General features: G+C 42.6%; 1 protein-coding gene across 1 annotated transcript in view; it reads left to right on the top strand.

Annotated features, from left to right (window-relative positions):
* Window positions 1-16,186, top strand: part of LOC138976538 (hemagglutinin/amebocyte aggregation factor-like) — a 57,619-nt gene that overhangs the window by 30,138 nt on the left and 11,295 nt on the right. Inside the window, exons 2-3 of the mRNA XM_070349397.1 lie at window positions 11,383-11,492; window positions 12,017-12,245. Of these exons, the coding sequence (XP_070205498.1) occupies window positions 11,490-11,492; window positions 12,017-12,245 (232 nt within the window). The 5' untranslated portion in view covers window positions 11,383-11,489. The remainder of the gene's footprint in view (window positions 1-11,382; window positions 11,493-12,016; window positions 12,246-16,186) is intronic.

Here is a 16,186-nt window from a genome sequence, read left to right as displayed (position 1 = left end):
GTCCTCAGCAAAATACGTGGCAGAGAGAAGAAATAACTCGTGGAAGTTCCCCTAGAGTGCCGAATATAATACTCGGTGAAAAACCATCATACTCTAGAAACTGTGTATACGATCCTTCCCCTTCTGCCGCTGGGTGTCAAGTGTGCCGTCCTTGAGTCTCTGACAGACCACCTAGCCAAATACACGTGACTGACCTTGTCACAAAACCAGTCCAGCTATACACAATTCTGCCTCCCAAGCAGAAAAAGACACGAGAAACTCAATCCGTGAAAATCCCGTGTGCGCTGTCAGCGAAAAACCGTCAGCCCTAGCTATGACAGCAGAAACCTCCACTGTAAAACTCGTGCGATACAAAACATCCGTGCTCGTTGAGCACCGTCAGCAAACTCTGCTGTAACCCAATATCACGCACAGGCGCTTTCTATCATACACGACCAAGAACAGGCACTCCACTGAGTGACACTTTCTTGGTCTCTGTCACCCGATCGTGACAGTCGTAAACTGCCCCTTCAATCCCAGCAATCGGTAGACTTCAGTCATGCATTCTCCAGTGAATTGCGTTCCTCGGTCTGTTAAAACTTCTTTGGGGATACCCAGCCTCGACCACATATTCCACATGGCTTCCGCCACCTGCTCTGATGTGATCCCGCGCAATGGCACTGCCTCAGGGTACCTTGTAGCAAAGTCCACCATGACGAGTATGTACCGGTGACCCGCTGCAGATGCTGGCTTGATCGGCCCAACGATGTCGATGGCCACTTTGTCAAAGGGATTGCCTGGAATCGGCATCTTCCCTAACGGAACTTTGGCCACTTTCCCTCTCGGCGTGATCTTCTGGCACCTCTCACAGGACTTGCAGTAACGCCGCACGTCGATGCACAATCCCGGCCAATAGAACGTGCTCCAAATCCTTTCCTGTGTTTTTTTTAGCCGCCAGATGACCACTCATTGGGGTATCATGTGCACACTGCATCACCGCCGCTCGTAACTTCTGGGGCACGCAGACTTGGGTATGCTCACCTTGCGCATCAATAAACACTCTCTTCAACACTCCTTTGGTGACCTTGAATGATACATTCTTGTTCTTTCCTTGTGTCGTCTTCTGTTCCGCTGCTTCTCTTGCACGGTTCAAAGTTGCATCCTCCTTCTGCAGCTTCTTAAGCTCCTCAGCGGACACGTCGAGTCCTTCAACTTGTGTCACAGGTGTAGGTTTCGGAGTCTTCGCTTGCTCCTTAGCTTGTCCTCTCGTGACAACCAGAAGGCTCCTCTTAGGGTAGACGGGAATCTTCTCCACTACTCCATCTGCGCGGATGGCATTCTCGCCGACGAAGATGTCTGGGCCCATGTCACCGATGACGATGCATTGTACTCACAAAGGCCGAGTACATGTCGATGAGGGCTTTGGGGTAGTCACCTGAAACCTTCAACACGGCAAGCACCCCCTTTTCAGTTGCTCCTGTGTAGTCCTCCGGATTGACTAACTCGGGTTTTACGCAGATGTCATCCGCTCCAGTGTCTCTCATCGCCCAACAGACCTTTCCATTGACCCGCACTTTGTAATTCCTCTCAAATGGTATCCTCTCGCATTTCTCGCAGAGTGGAGTCATCTCAGACCAAAGGTCCTCAGGTTGTTTCTCCATCGTCTGGATTGCGTCAAACCTGGCGGGACACTCCCTCTTGTAATGTCCCCGTTTGTGACACTTATGACACGTCGGCTTCCATCCTGAAGGTCTTGATGAGGTTTGGCTCGTGTCGGGAGATGTCCCCGATCCCTTAAGTTCCTCATCCTCGCCACCTGAGGCACGGTCTTGTCCAGATGAAGCATTATCCGGCTTCGACAATGTCTTGTCCGCCTCACTTTTGTCTCGGTTAGAGCGTTGATAGTTACGTCCACCTTGACCCTTGAAACTCGATCGTCCCTTATCGCTGGACTTGGCGCCCGAAAGACCCGGTTGGCCCATATCAATACGAGCTTCCCGACGCGCTTCCACATGCTGGAACGCCATGTCGGCCGCCTCCACAGCTGTTTGGGTTTTTTTCTCTCGTACGTGCGTCGCCAATTCCCCCGTGAGGTTGGCTAAGAACTGTTCCAGCAGAATGAGATCACACATGGCTTCGTAGGTCCTGGCGATCTCCGATGTGTCGATCCATCGTTCGAAGTACAGTCTCTGCCGCTTGACGAACTGCTTGAACGACTCATCTGACATCTTCTTCAATTCCCGGAACGTTCTTCGGTAATTATCTGGTGTCTTCCTGTATTCCTCCAATAACGTCTTCTTAATGGTCTCATATTGGCCTGCTTCCTCCGGCGTCAGTCGCAAATAAGCTTGTTGAGCCCGCCCCGTGAGCTGGTCTGCAATCCTGACGGCCCAACGGTCCTGTTTCCATCCATGAGAAACGGCGATCCGCTCAAAATTGAGCAAAAAGAAGTCGATATCCTGTGATTCGTCCCACTTCTTCAGGATAACCTTGTAGTCGCCCTTGCTCTTGTTGGATTCCACTAGCCCTCGGAGCACGGCTGTTTCCTGCTCACGTGCATCCTCCAACCTTCTTATCTCATCTCTTCTCAAGGCCTCCTGGCGATCAAACTCTCTCTGTCGGTCTTCTCTCTCTTGCCGTCGGATCTCATTTTGTCGCTCGATATCTCCCTGATGCTGTCTCTCGCGGCGATCACTTTCTCGTTCCCGCTCCTCTTTCTCCCTCAGTCGCTGCAACTCCGTCTGCACTTGCTGAGTCACATAGGTCAGCAACGCAGACCCGGACAGTCCAAACGAAGTACCATGTTCCTGGTACTTAGCCCACAACTGGTCCTCCACGGAAGAGTCCATGGTCGCGCCTGCGACAGCCTTCTTCCTCGTCGCGTCCTTCTTCGCCCTCTCTGCGCTCTTGGACAGCTCTTGAAGAATTCTCCCTCGTCCAGCAGATGGTGTCCTCAGATCCGAAGGAGATACGACCACTCCACGCGGCGATTCCCTCTCTAATGACGTCGACATGTGCTCTTGATCCTTGTCGGCCGGCTGCTGATAAGTCGTTCCGGAACGTAGCAACCCAGGGTCGTGGCTACACTTCCACATTCAAAACCAAACAGCACGGTTCCCGGAAAAACCAAACAAAGTCACCGTCAAAACCAAGGAATGTCCGCAACAGCGATCAGGAATAATGACAGCAATTAAACCAACAACCACCGCAACAAGGAAAAACACATTTTTATCTCAGATGGAAATTCAAAACCGGAACTGCCAAATCAGTTGTTATGGAAAATCTCAGACTAATACCTCAATACACTGCCACAGACTATAAACCCATGACACTGTATCCTTAGGTAATCCACCACTCGGTTACATATACACGAAACGATTGGTCAATGGAGTAACACTACAGAAGAAAAATGTTATGGGGTTAAACAAACTTGACCCAAAAGAAAATCTAAACAGCTTATACTAGTACTAGTAGTGAGGTGAAAGACGCCCCCTGGAGTTCCTTCCTCTACCGGGCCCTGGCAAGAAAGGTGTGTCAGCTGGGTGTAAACTAACTCTCCAGTAGCCTACCCTAGACTCAGAGTCCCAGGCACCCTCCAACCTCCCACTCTAATACCAATTCATTCACACTAACACAAACAATGAGAAAACCTAACCAATTTCGAATCCCACCGCTGCCACCAAATTGTCACGCGCTACTCGCGTGGTACAAAATAAAAGAAAAGGAAATGTGAGATTAAAAATGAAAGGCAAGACAAGACCGGTATAGTTTTTGAATTAAAGAGGAAGAATAAATTTATTCACATAAATACACAATACAAGACAACAAGCACACTCTCTCTCAAACTTAAGGGGTTAACCAACAAAAGCTAATTGAATCTGAAACTAAATCACTAATTCAATCACATTAACTAACTAATCAAAAATTGAAGCCAATAAGCTATTAACACAATTTCCGCGCTTGTTTCTCAAACCAGAACGACCAATAAATAGATAATCACAAGTGATGATCCATCGATGTGAGGTCCTGCTTGCACTAATAGTTCACCCAAAATCACACAACACCTCATTAGCTTGACACAAACATCAATTCACCACAAAATATCTCTGGGCACACTCAAAAATCCAAGAACCCTTTTAATTTGTCTAGGTTAATTTTCAATACATGATGGGGTGTTGTTAACACTCAAGCGCAGTGATCACCAAATGTCTCTGTGATTTCAATTCATTAACAGAACGTTTGATCCCACGGTTCATCAATGTCACAAATCAATCATGATATTGCACAGTCTCTGGTACAGTCGCGCATGAATATTAACCCGGTGAACATTCACGGAAATTATGCAATAAAGGGTTACCGTGGTTCGACGGAGAATGCTATCGGCGGAACATAAACACGCTATCAAGCGGAGAACAACGGATTGTTCGTGTAGAGGGGAACACCGTATTGTTCATGTAATCCCCAAAAAGTCAATGTTCCCAAAACTCAATGAAAACGATACCACTTCTCCTCCTGAACACTGCATCCCAGGGTTGCAGGGAACCGGGAAACCCCAGCCAGGGAATGGCTAGGTACGCACATCATCATCACCCCCCAGCAGGACGGCAGGCACCAGGGTAGTAGGTACCAGGATAAGTAGGTAGGCAGATAGCCAGGTAGGCAGGTAGGCAGGTTCTGCGCAACATAATAACTTATGTTCAAGTCTAACTATCTTAAAACTAGAACGTTTCTTAATTGCACAACATTCTCCCAAGTCAATGTTAACCTTAGCCTTTTATGGTGACAAAACATCACTCCCAAAAACTAAGTTCCACTTTGTTCTTATCATGTATAAAATATTTGGAAAACTTTCCCCAAAAATTTTCAAAGTCCAACTGACTATTAACTTTATAGCAAAAAGTTTCAGAAAATTATCAGAGTCTGAATTAGACTCCAAAACACTGAAAAAGTTCCAAAAACCTACATGAAAACAAACTGGTATCCAAGTACACAGTTTTTCAAAACAATGTCAACAAAGTTTCAAAATGGCTGAAGGTTACTTCCGGTTGACCTCTCCATGAAATATAAAACCCTAAAATCATAAGTTCAATTTATAAAAGTTAACTTGGGAAAGCAATGTGCAAAAATTTCTCAAGTCAAACACACTTTCACAAAAAGTTTATGTTTTGGGTAAACAGGGCAGCGGCCATATTGGCCAGGGGAAATAACTTTCGATTTCTGACAAGGCAAATAATCAACTCCCTCCAAGGGCAACCACTATTCCCACAAATCCGCCATTTTGTTTTACACAAGAAATACCAAAAATCCAGTTTCATGACAAATTTACAATTTCTCAACCCCCAAACCATGAAACTCACCCCACAAGGTTTTCCGACAAAATACTAGGACATTATTACATGAGTATGCTTGAAACATGGGACTTGTGACATAGCACAACAATCTGTTCATATTGACTCTGTCTTACATGAGACCACCATTACACTGGTCATTTAAAATCCAAGTTCATCCAAAAATTCTCTATGTCAAATTCTGAACTTATTAGAGAATATGCTAGGGAATACATGTCTCCCTTAATTTAAGTGTTTATCAATTCTCCATATTGGTTAGAAAGTCGCCATTTTGAGAATTAGAAATTTCGACATAAAAAGCCTAGATTTCGCTCATACACCACTCAACCACGGAAAAACATGGGGTGAAAATGATACCTCCCCACCACCCCAAATGAAAGCTTAACAAAACGAAAAACGAAGAGCAACAAAATGGGTTTCAGACTTACTGTTCATTCACACACTTACACACATTCCAGCTACTAGAGAAGTCAAATTGGCGACACCCAGACTGACACACTACTCACCAAACAACCTGTGAGAAATGAAGGGGAAAATCTTAGCGGCGCTTCCTTGAACACAAGCAGGGGAACAAAAGATATCCACGCAGCCCGGCACGGCGGATTTAAACAAAAACCACAGCCGTTCAGCTTTATCCTCTCAGGAACAAAAGTTAAGGAAACTTGGCTTGCAATAAACCTGTGCTAGCTACCCTTCCTGTGCGTCGCCAATCCCCAGTCTGCAAGCTATTCACGCATGCCTGCCAGCCACCGGCGTCATGCGCGACGTCACTTCCACTGACCAATCATAATAGCTGAAAAGCAGACATCCCCCCAACAACCACGTGCCCACGGACTGAAGAGAAGGGAAAGAATAATCCAGAAGAAATAAGGTCTCACACCACTTGTATGGGACACACACTAGTGACATTTATTGATGGGAACATTTTGCGCGTGACAGTGTGAAATATTGGCTTAAGTTAACAAGACTTCCGCAAACCAGAATTTGTAAACAGACCTATGAAATGCTCCTTTTGCAACATGAATCTGGCAAGCACAACTGGGTTTCCAAAGTTAAGAAGGTGTTAGCTGAAAACGGGTTTGGCATTGTTTGGCTGTGTCAAGGGGCTGGCTACGATAACGGTTTTGTTTCCCAGTTTAAAGATCGACTGATTTGTATGTATAAACAAAACTGGCATTGGGAAATGGAGACAAACGAGAAGTATCAATGGTTTTATTCTTTTAAACGCGTTTTTCAGCCTGAGAAGTATATATTATGTATAGCAAACAAATGGAAAAGAGATGCGCTTGCTAGATTTCGGTTAAGAGCCTGTGGGCTGAGGAGCAATGCCCAGTGGTTTTTAATACAACAGGAACGCGACAGTGCATGCCCGATGTGTGATGGAGTCTGTGAAGACGATGTACACTTTCTTTTCCACTGTACAGCTTATGCTGATCTCCGTACAAGGTGTAACGTGTTAAAAAGTTGTTCTGAACCAGCCTCAATGGAAGATGTAACCCGTATCCTAGCCCTGGATGAAGAAAGTGTACTCGAAGCAACTGCACAATTTATTTCTAAGGCACTAAACATGCGCAAAAAGAAACTAGATGAGTCAAGCTGAAATGATGTATAATGTAACTTTTCCGTACGCAAATGTTGGACTGGATGGTCTTCTTATTTAAATCGGGTTGCGTGTACATGTATACGCGTGGATTTACACGTGTGCGGAACTGTGAAGCAATGTTTACCTGGCATGGGTACCTTGCTAGAGAATGTCTGTAAATATTTCATGTAAAAATGTTCATTTTCATTATTTCATGTAAATACGTTCATTTCTAAGAGTGTGTATTACCAATTGTCGATAAGGCTTTCATTAGCTAAAGACATTAAACTATCAAACCGTCAACCGTCATGCCACTAGTTCCTTGTAATCCGTAAAGGTAAGGCTAGAGAGGTTTGAGAGTGAGATCGGTGGTCGGGAGCTTGGATGTTGTAACGTGAATAGTCTATTGGTGTCCACCATGATTATTTTACTTTTATTCCATAGGGTTTCTTTCTTACACATTGTTTTGTATGTTAGGGTTGGCACCTGATCTGGACTGGGTGGCTGAGTGGTAACGCACTTGCGCTCGGAAGCGAGAGGTTGCGAGTTCGACCCTGGGTCAGGGCGTTAGCAATTTTCTCCCCCCTTTCCTAACCTAGGTGGTGGGTTCAAGTGCTAGTCTTTCGGATGAGACGAAAAACCGAGGTCCCTTCGTGTACACTACATTGGGGTGTGCACGTTAAAGATCCCACGATTGACAAAAGAGTCTTTCCTGGCAAAATTGTATAGGCATAGATAAAAATGTCCACCAAAATACCCGTGTGACTTGGAATAATAGGCCGTGAAAAGTAGGATATGCGCCGAAATGGCTGCGATCTGCTGGCCGATGTGAATGCGTGATGTGTTGTGTAAAAAAATTCCATCTCACACGGCATAAATAAATCCCTGCGCCTTGAATATGTGCGCGATATAAATTGCATTAAAAAAAAAATCCCTGCGCTTAGAACTGTACCCACGGAATACGCGCGATATAAGCCTCATATTAATAATAATTGACACTAGTGGATTTTGTTATTTCACCTTTGTGTGGATTTTTGAAATAGGTTTTGAAGGACTGTATGATTGCCCATGAATACTCCTGTTGAATAGTCTAATTGTGATGAGTGTGACATTAAGTTGCTGCTAATTTTTGACTCTAAAGGTTTTATATTCTGGGTGAGTTTTAAGGACTTCCAGTTTTGATTGCCTAGGCAAGTGGTCATTTTGTTAAAGCTTGATGAGAAGATTGTGTTGCCACTACAGTTGGGATGCAGACGTTTGCACGCTCTGGGTTCATTTATTGGAGGGGACATGCATTGATAGATCGTAACGATTGTCAATATTTTGTTCTGATGTAGGGCTTAAGTGAGATCAAATGTTTCGATAAGTCGTAAAGACTATCATTATTGTTTATCTGTCAAATGGCGAACAAATATGTACAAAATGAACCATGGATATGCCTCTGTTGAAGATTAGTTGTGGATTTTTGTCAACTTGTGTGAAGTAGTTAGATGTTGACAGGAGATATAATATATATGTTGGGGCGGGGATATAGCTCAGTTGGTAGCGCGCTGGATTTGTATTCAGTTGGCCGCTGTCAGCGCGAGTTCGATCCCAGGTTCGGCGGAAATTTATTTCACAGAGTCAACTTTGTGTGCAGACTCTCTTCGGTGTCCGAACCACCCCCCGTGTATACTACATTGGGTGTGCACGTTAAAGATCCCACGATTGACAAAAGGGTCTTTCCTGGCAAAATTGCTTAGGCACAGTTAATAATTGTCTACCATACCCGTGTGACTTGGAATAAGGCCGTGAAAGGTAAATATGCGCCGACATGGCTGCAATCTACTGGCCGTATAAAATTTCATCTCACACGGCATCACTGCAGAGCGCCTAGAACTGTACCCACGGAATATGCGCGATATAAGACTCATTGATTGATTGATTGAGATATGATTGTTGATGCTGGAAAGACTATGTGGAATGTGTATTCAGAACTCATTATTTTGGGGGGAATATTGTATTAGTCAGAACAAATTGTCAGTTGATGCTGGTTTTGTTTTTGTGTGAAAATCAGAAGTTTTTGAAACGATTGTTTGGAGATGGAGAATACTATGTTTCTTTGGAGGTCAAACATTTTTCACGTTTATCTGTATTTTAAAAATTAATTCTGACATGTCGCCAGGAGCCGACAACTTTAGTTGGGGAGGATGTGACTATGTGAACAAACGGTACCCTTGTGCTATCGTGGGTTGATTTTTTTTTGACATCACAGTACCCCTAAGCTATCGTGGATTCAACTATTGTGACATCACAGTACCCCTAAGCTATCGTGGATTCACTATGGTTTCCTAGACTGATCTTTCTATGTGTTGAAATGGTCTGGCGGAATAGCCGATTCTGTTATTTGCTTAGGTAAAATTGCTGTCTGTTTGTATTTGACACCCCTTCAGGCCGAATTTATTTTGATGTATGACGCGAGATCACGCGAGATTTTTTCTGGGGCTTTCCTTTTTCCGACGATTCTTCTGGGGATCAGACGTGTTTTTCTGTCGGGCTGATTTTTATAGCGCTGTGTTCGGTGTTGCGTGATGTGTCTGTCACAAGCAGAAGATGGAAACTCAGATGTGAGCGTTGTCTTGCGGAGTGGGCGGAATGTGCGACGGGGTTTCCTTAGATTGGGTTTGTTAGATTGGGTGCGTTAGATTGTTTTTTGTTTAAATGGTTTTTTAGGTTGTTTTTTTAGACTTTGTTTTTTTAGATTAGAGTTTCATCGGGTCTCTTGTTTTTTTAGACTATAGTTCTAGAGTGTGGATCTAAAGTATAGTTCTAGAGTATAGTTCTGGAGTACAGTTCCAGAGTGAGGATTTAGAGTATAGTTCTGGAGTATAGTTCTAGAGTGGGGATCTAGAGTATAGTTCTGGAGTATAGTTCTAGAGTGAGGATCTAGAGTATATAGTTCTGGAGTATAGTTCTAGAGTGGGGATTTAGAGTATAGTTCTGGAGTATAGTTCTAGAGTGGGGATTTAGAGTATAGTTCTGGAGTATAGTTCTAGAGTGGGGATTTAGAGTATAGTTCTGGAGTATAGTTTTAGAGTGGGGATCTAGAGTATAGTTCTGGAGTATAGTTTTAGAGTATAGTTCTGGAGTATAGTTCTGGAGTGAGGATTTAGAGTATAATTCTGGAGTATAGTTTTAGAGTATAGTTTTGGAGTGGGGATCTAGAGTATTGTTTTGGTTTGCTCTAGTTTTAGAGAGTAGAATATTTTGAAGTTTTTATTGAATGTAAACCCCCGTTTCCCACACATTTCCGATCACCATCATTTGGAAATTAATCAATCAATCAATCAATCAATGACGCTTATATCGCGCATATTCCGTGGGTACAGTTCTAGGCGCTCTGCAGTGATGCCGTGTGAGATGAAATTTTATACGGCCAGTAATTGCAGCCATTTCGGCGCATATTTACCTTACACGGCCTATTATTCCAAGTCACACGGGTATAGGTAGACAATTATTAACTGTGCCTAAGCAATTTTGCCAGGAAAGACCCTTTTGCCAATCGTGGGATCTTTAACGTGCACACCCAATGTAGTGTACACGGGGGGGGGGGGGGGGGGGGGGGGAGTTCGGACACCGAAGAGAGTCTGCACACAAAGTTGACTCTGAAATAAATTTCCGCCGAACCTGGGATCGAACTCACGCTGACAGCGGCCAACTGAATACAAATCCAGCGCGCTACCAACTGAGCTACATCCCCGCCCCTATTAAAGACCCTATTAACCTACAGCGGCTGAGAAGAATCTTCGCAAGTCGAAAAGAAGAGGCTTAGATTCACTGTGGCACAGGCGCATGAAATCTGTCCAAAAAAAAAAACACTTCTGCTTTTAGCCGCGGGAAATGTAGGGTCAAGCATAATAATTTGGTTATGCAGAGAAGATAAGCTACATATGTCACTACATGGAGGATGAGAAGAATCTTCTCAGATCAAAAGAAGGGGCACAGCCTCGCTTTGGAAAAGGGCGGAAGAATACGCTCTCTGAAAAAGTTAGCGCACTTCAAGAGTGCGCTAACAGTTTTAAGCGCATTGCCATTAGCCAATCAACTGTTTCACATCAGTCATGTGACACCAGTACTTTCTGACAATTATTATTATTATTATTATTATTATTATTATTAGTATTAAGTGTACAGAAAAGTATCCGATGAAAGATTGAATTGAAATTACATTAGTATGCTCCGCCCGGCTATGAACTGGTTTTGGTCGGGAGTCAATTCTCAATGGATTACCTTGCAGGTTCAAATGGGAGCATACCAATGTCTTACTAGTGATCTCTTTCAACTTTCTTATATAGGTGTGGCACTGAGGGGGTCTCTGTAAGTCTCTCCCCCGTCAGAGTATCCTACTCGATTAAGAAAGTATCTCCGGATTCCTAATTATTTGATTTGAAATCAAACGTTTGTGATCTTCATAAAATGGATTTGGGCTTGCAGGTGAGGATTCGGCTCTGTTGCTCTCGTGATTCATTAAATAAAAGAACTCTTGCTACCAGACGTTTAACCGGGCCACCAGGAGCCAACGCGTTTCCCATTGAACAAAAATGGTGAGTACAAAATGCGTGAATAAGTAACGACAACAATAACGTGAACAACAACTTGCTAGTGCTAGTGCCACTGCCACAACTGCTACTATGTAGTTTCAGCAGTGGTCTGACCAAGATTGAACTTCAATTTAAACAAAACTATATAATACTGCCGGATAGAATTTTTCAGCAGCGATACTCAAAGGATTAGTTTTTAGAAACATTTGATCGTTTCCTTTTTTCTGTCGTATTTTCATCACGAATCCTAATGCAAATGAATGTACTATCTTTTTTTTAGTAAGATTAAAAAAAGAATACAGCTTAAATTTCTGATCAATATTGACAAATCGCAAAAAAACATGAATTTAAACGATTACTCAGAAGCAACATTTATTTCGCGCCTAACGAGATACAGATTTAATTTAACGGATTCAATAGATTCAACATCATTATACTCCAAAATATGCACATACAAAATAACATTTAAGAAAGGTTGTAAGAATCAGCGTTGGGCACTGATTAGTCAACAATATTTCTTCCAACAGGCATTGATGACTTGGTTTCTGCTGGCGACATCCTGCCTGCTCTTTGCTCCTGTCGATTGTGGTGGCTGGCTAAACGATTGGAATCAAAAGGCCGAACGTACTTGCTCGTATGGATCATTTCTGTCCAATATCGATAGCCAGCACAACAACCAACATGAGGACAGACAATTCCGTATGAGCTGCCGAAGCCTTCCAGTGTGTGGGGGGACACCAAGCTGTGCCTGGACGTGTAAGTATTTGAGTTAATCTATATTGTGTGTGTATGTGTGTAACAGGTGTAACTGTGTGCCCCTCTTCTCTCAAAACTCAAACAATCAAAACAAGCTGACACAGGTTAAATTAATAGGTCCTTTAATTTCCAAATGATGGTGATGGAAAATGTGTGGGAAACGGGGGTTTACATTCAATAAAAACTTCAAAATATTCTACTCTCTAAAACTAGAGCAAACCAAAACAATAATCTAGATCCCCACTCCAAAACTATACTCTAAAACTATACTCCAGAACTATAATCTAGATCCCCACTCTAGAACTATTCTCCAGAACTATACTCTAAATCCTCACTCTAGAACTATACTCCAGAACTATACTCTAAATCCCCACTCTAGAACTATACTCTAGAACTATACTCTAGATCCTCACTCTAGAACTATACTCCAGAACTATACTCTAGATCCTCACTCTAGAACTATACTCTAGATCCTCACTCTAGAACTATACTCCAGAACTATACTCTAGATCCCCACTCTAGAATTATACTCCAGAACTATACTCTAGATCCCCACTCTAGAACTATACTCCAGAACTATACTCTAAATCCTCACTCAAGAACTATACTCCAGAACTATACTCTAAATCCCCACTCTAGAACTATACTCCAGAACTATACTCTAAATCCTCACTCTAGAACTATACTCCAGAACTATACTCTAAATTTTCACTCTAGAACTATACTCCAGAACAATACTCTAAATCCCCACTCTAGAACTATACTCCAGAACTATACTCTAAATCCCCACTCTAAAACTATACTCCAGAACTATACTCTAGATCCCCACTCTAGAACTATACTCCAGAACTATACTCTAAATCCTCACTCTAGAACTATACTCCAGAACTATACTCTAGAACTATACTTTAGATCCCCACTCTAGAACTATAGTCTAAAAAAACAAGAGACCCATGAAACTCTAATTTAAAAATCAAAGTCTAAAAAAAACCACCTAAAAACAATTAAAAAAACACACAATCTGACGAACCCAATCTAACAAACCCAATCTAAGGAAACCCCGTCGCACATTCCGCCCACTCCGCAAGACAACGCTCACATCTGAGTTTCCATCTTCTGCTTGTGACAGACACATCACGCAACACCGAACACAGCGCTATAAAAATGAATTCGGCCTGAAGGGGTGTCAAATACAAACAGACAGCAATTTTACCTATGCAAATAACAGAATCGGCTATTCCGCCAGACCATTTCAACACATAGAAAGAATAGTCTCGAAACAGTAGTGAATCAACGATAGCTTAGGGGTACTGTGATGTCACAATAGTTGAATCCACGATAGCTTAGGGGTACTGTGATGTCAACAACAAAAATCAACCCACTATAGCACAAGGGTACCGTTTGTTCACATGGTCACATAGGTTTGGTTTGACTACGCATGTTAGCGTTGACTTTATTCTTTCTAAAGAACGTTCACTGATAAAATGATAAAACGTATCATTTTTACTCAGACCGGCAATGTTAAATAACACTTGAGGTGCAAGTTAAAACAAGTGTGGTCCGATTTAAATCCGTTTCGGGTTAGTGGATGGAGCATTCCGTTATAAGCCTGTGATGTAATTAGTTACTTTTCTTGAAAGTCTCGCACTACCGAGAGTTAATAAAGAAGTGTTGGCATAATGCAAGGAATCACTTCGGTAGCAAATGAAACTACTTCCATTGTTTTTGTTCTTTTGTAGGATTTTAAACAGACACTCAACTGTGCTAACGTTTGCGAAAATATGGCTACACATACCTCACCGTTTTTGTATAGTCTGAGACTGCCAACGGTCAGCCGTTTAAGATTTTTGTTCTCATTGCAGGGTGTGGAGTATTTGCCTCCTGTGTTGTTGTTTTTTTTATTTACAAGAAAACACACGGTATTTTAATACAACATGTTGAACAACTTCTGTGACTAACTGTTGGTATCATTAAAATAAACTGAAGTTTAAAATTAAGCAACCTCTTATTTAACATTTCACTTAATGTTTCTACTTAATTATTGATCTTTATTGATGGTACTTACCCAAAGCGTGCTTATTGAGCTTCCTGTGAGTTGATGTTGACTGTCTTCATGTGCCAAACGTGACGTGAGCACAACTTAGTTTCTCCGAGGCTGTCACTTTGAAAACAAGTTTATGTTTCAGTGGTTTATCACATGCTAAAAGTGTCAGACATGGCACTACATAGTAACAATCGAAGAGTCGAGGTGGCCGATGGTGGGAACTGCATGTTACAGGCAGTTATAGACCGTTTTGCTTTTGTAACCGCTTCTGGTGTCGGTGTAAATATAGTTAACGTTATTTTGCAGGTTCAGCAAACATTTAACAAAGAAATGCAAACATTTAACAAAGCCGAGCAAGCAGAATGACAGGTCTAATGAAAAACAAAGAGGAAATGAGTCGGAAACGAGATCGCGTCAATACCGAAAACCCGAAACCGTCAATACCCCCGAAGTGTGCAAAGCCGACACACACACAAATACGAACAGTGTGTGAGGACGCCTAACTTGCACCTGCAAGTCTACTTTGGAGGCTCTTGCTTGCCACATTAATGTCACCAAGTGTAGGGATTAAGTTCCGCGTGACATCATCATGCCTATTTAGAAACAAACTACTCTGCCAAGCACTGGTAGATTCTGATGTGAAGAATGATCATGCAGCAGTTGTTTCGGCTTCGAAGTAAACATTGCCAAAAGCTTATTGTAAAACAATTTGCACCCAAATTAAAGCATGCATTCACATGTCATTTAATTCAAACTCTCTAGTTAAGGCCGTTCACTTAACTATCTGGATCACCTTTTGGAGTAAAGATTTCTTTCACAGGCATCACGTGGCAACCGCTCAAATAAGAGTACCCTCATAATAGACCAGACAAAAACGGAAGGGACCAATTAAAAATCGACAATAAATCACAATAGGCAAAACTTTTCAACGTTTGCATACACGAAGAAAGTCAAAGTAATGATATACCCAGAACAATATAAGATGTTTGATGGGTTGTTGACAGACCAGCTTTTTTGTCGGTCCTCGGGGGGCATATCGACTTTTGTTTCATATTTATTGACCAATGCCGAAGGCCTTGGTCAATAAATATGAAACGACTTGCCCCCCGAGGACCGACACAAAAGCTGGTCTGACAACAAACCCCCAAACATAGTTTTTGTCATAATTTTGGTTGTGAGAAAATAAGTGCCAAATCAACACAGGGAGCCATGCTTTGAAACACGAGTTCCGTTTTGATGATACATGGTTTGGGGCCCCAGCACGTTGTTGCAATCTAAGCTGGCGTGTGAAAGTAACTTTCTGTGTTTTTAGTTCATAGAATGTTGGGATAAGTATGTCAGGTTTGAGGATGCACAGTTCTGAAGGTTCCTCTCAGTATTCCACCCCCTAGGTTTTCAGTTGGACATTTTAAGCTTAGTGATCGAATGTGGAAGCTACGTTGGATCAAAGGTCACAGAAGAGTTGCATCGTGCAGCAAGGCACGTTGGGTCAAAGGTCACAGAAGATTTGCGTCGTGCAGCAAAGGAAAGAATCGCGATCTTGTTTCCGACTCATTGCCTCTTTGTTTTTCATTAGACCTGTCATTCTGCTTGCTCGGCTTTGTTAGATGTTTGCATTTCTTGTTGCTATGTTCTTTGCTTTTATTATTGTTTCTTATTTGCGCTTCGTTTGTCAATACAACGTCTTGTGCACGGGTCAAAATGTGCGTGTCAGGGGTCAATTGGTTTGACTTGAACTTGACGTTCGTGTTTCTTCGAACGTCTGTGTATCGAAACACAGATACACCCAATCCATGACTTTGTAAGAAGACAAAACATATCGCTAGGTTTCATTTGTTTGTGATGAATTAATGACCTTTCATGAAGTAGTTTTGTTTTTTGTTTACTTGTGCCAGTT

This window comes from Littorina saxatilis, linkage group LG9 (assembly GCF_037325665.1).
Source record: "Littorina saxatilis isolate snail1 linkage group LG9, US_GU_Lsax_2.0, whole genome shotgun sequence".
NCBI lineage: Eukaryota > Metazoa > Mollusca > Gastropoda > Littorinimorpha > Littorinidae > Littorina > Littorina saxatilis.
Note: the sequence above shows the minus strand (reverse complement) of the source record. Positions and strands in the feature narration are given on the sequence as shown.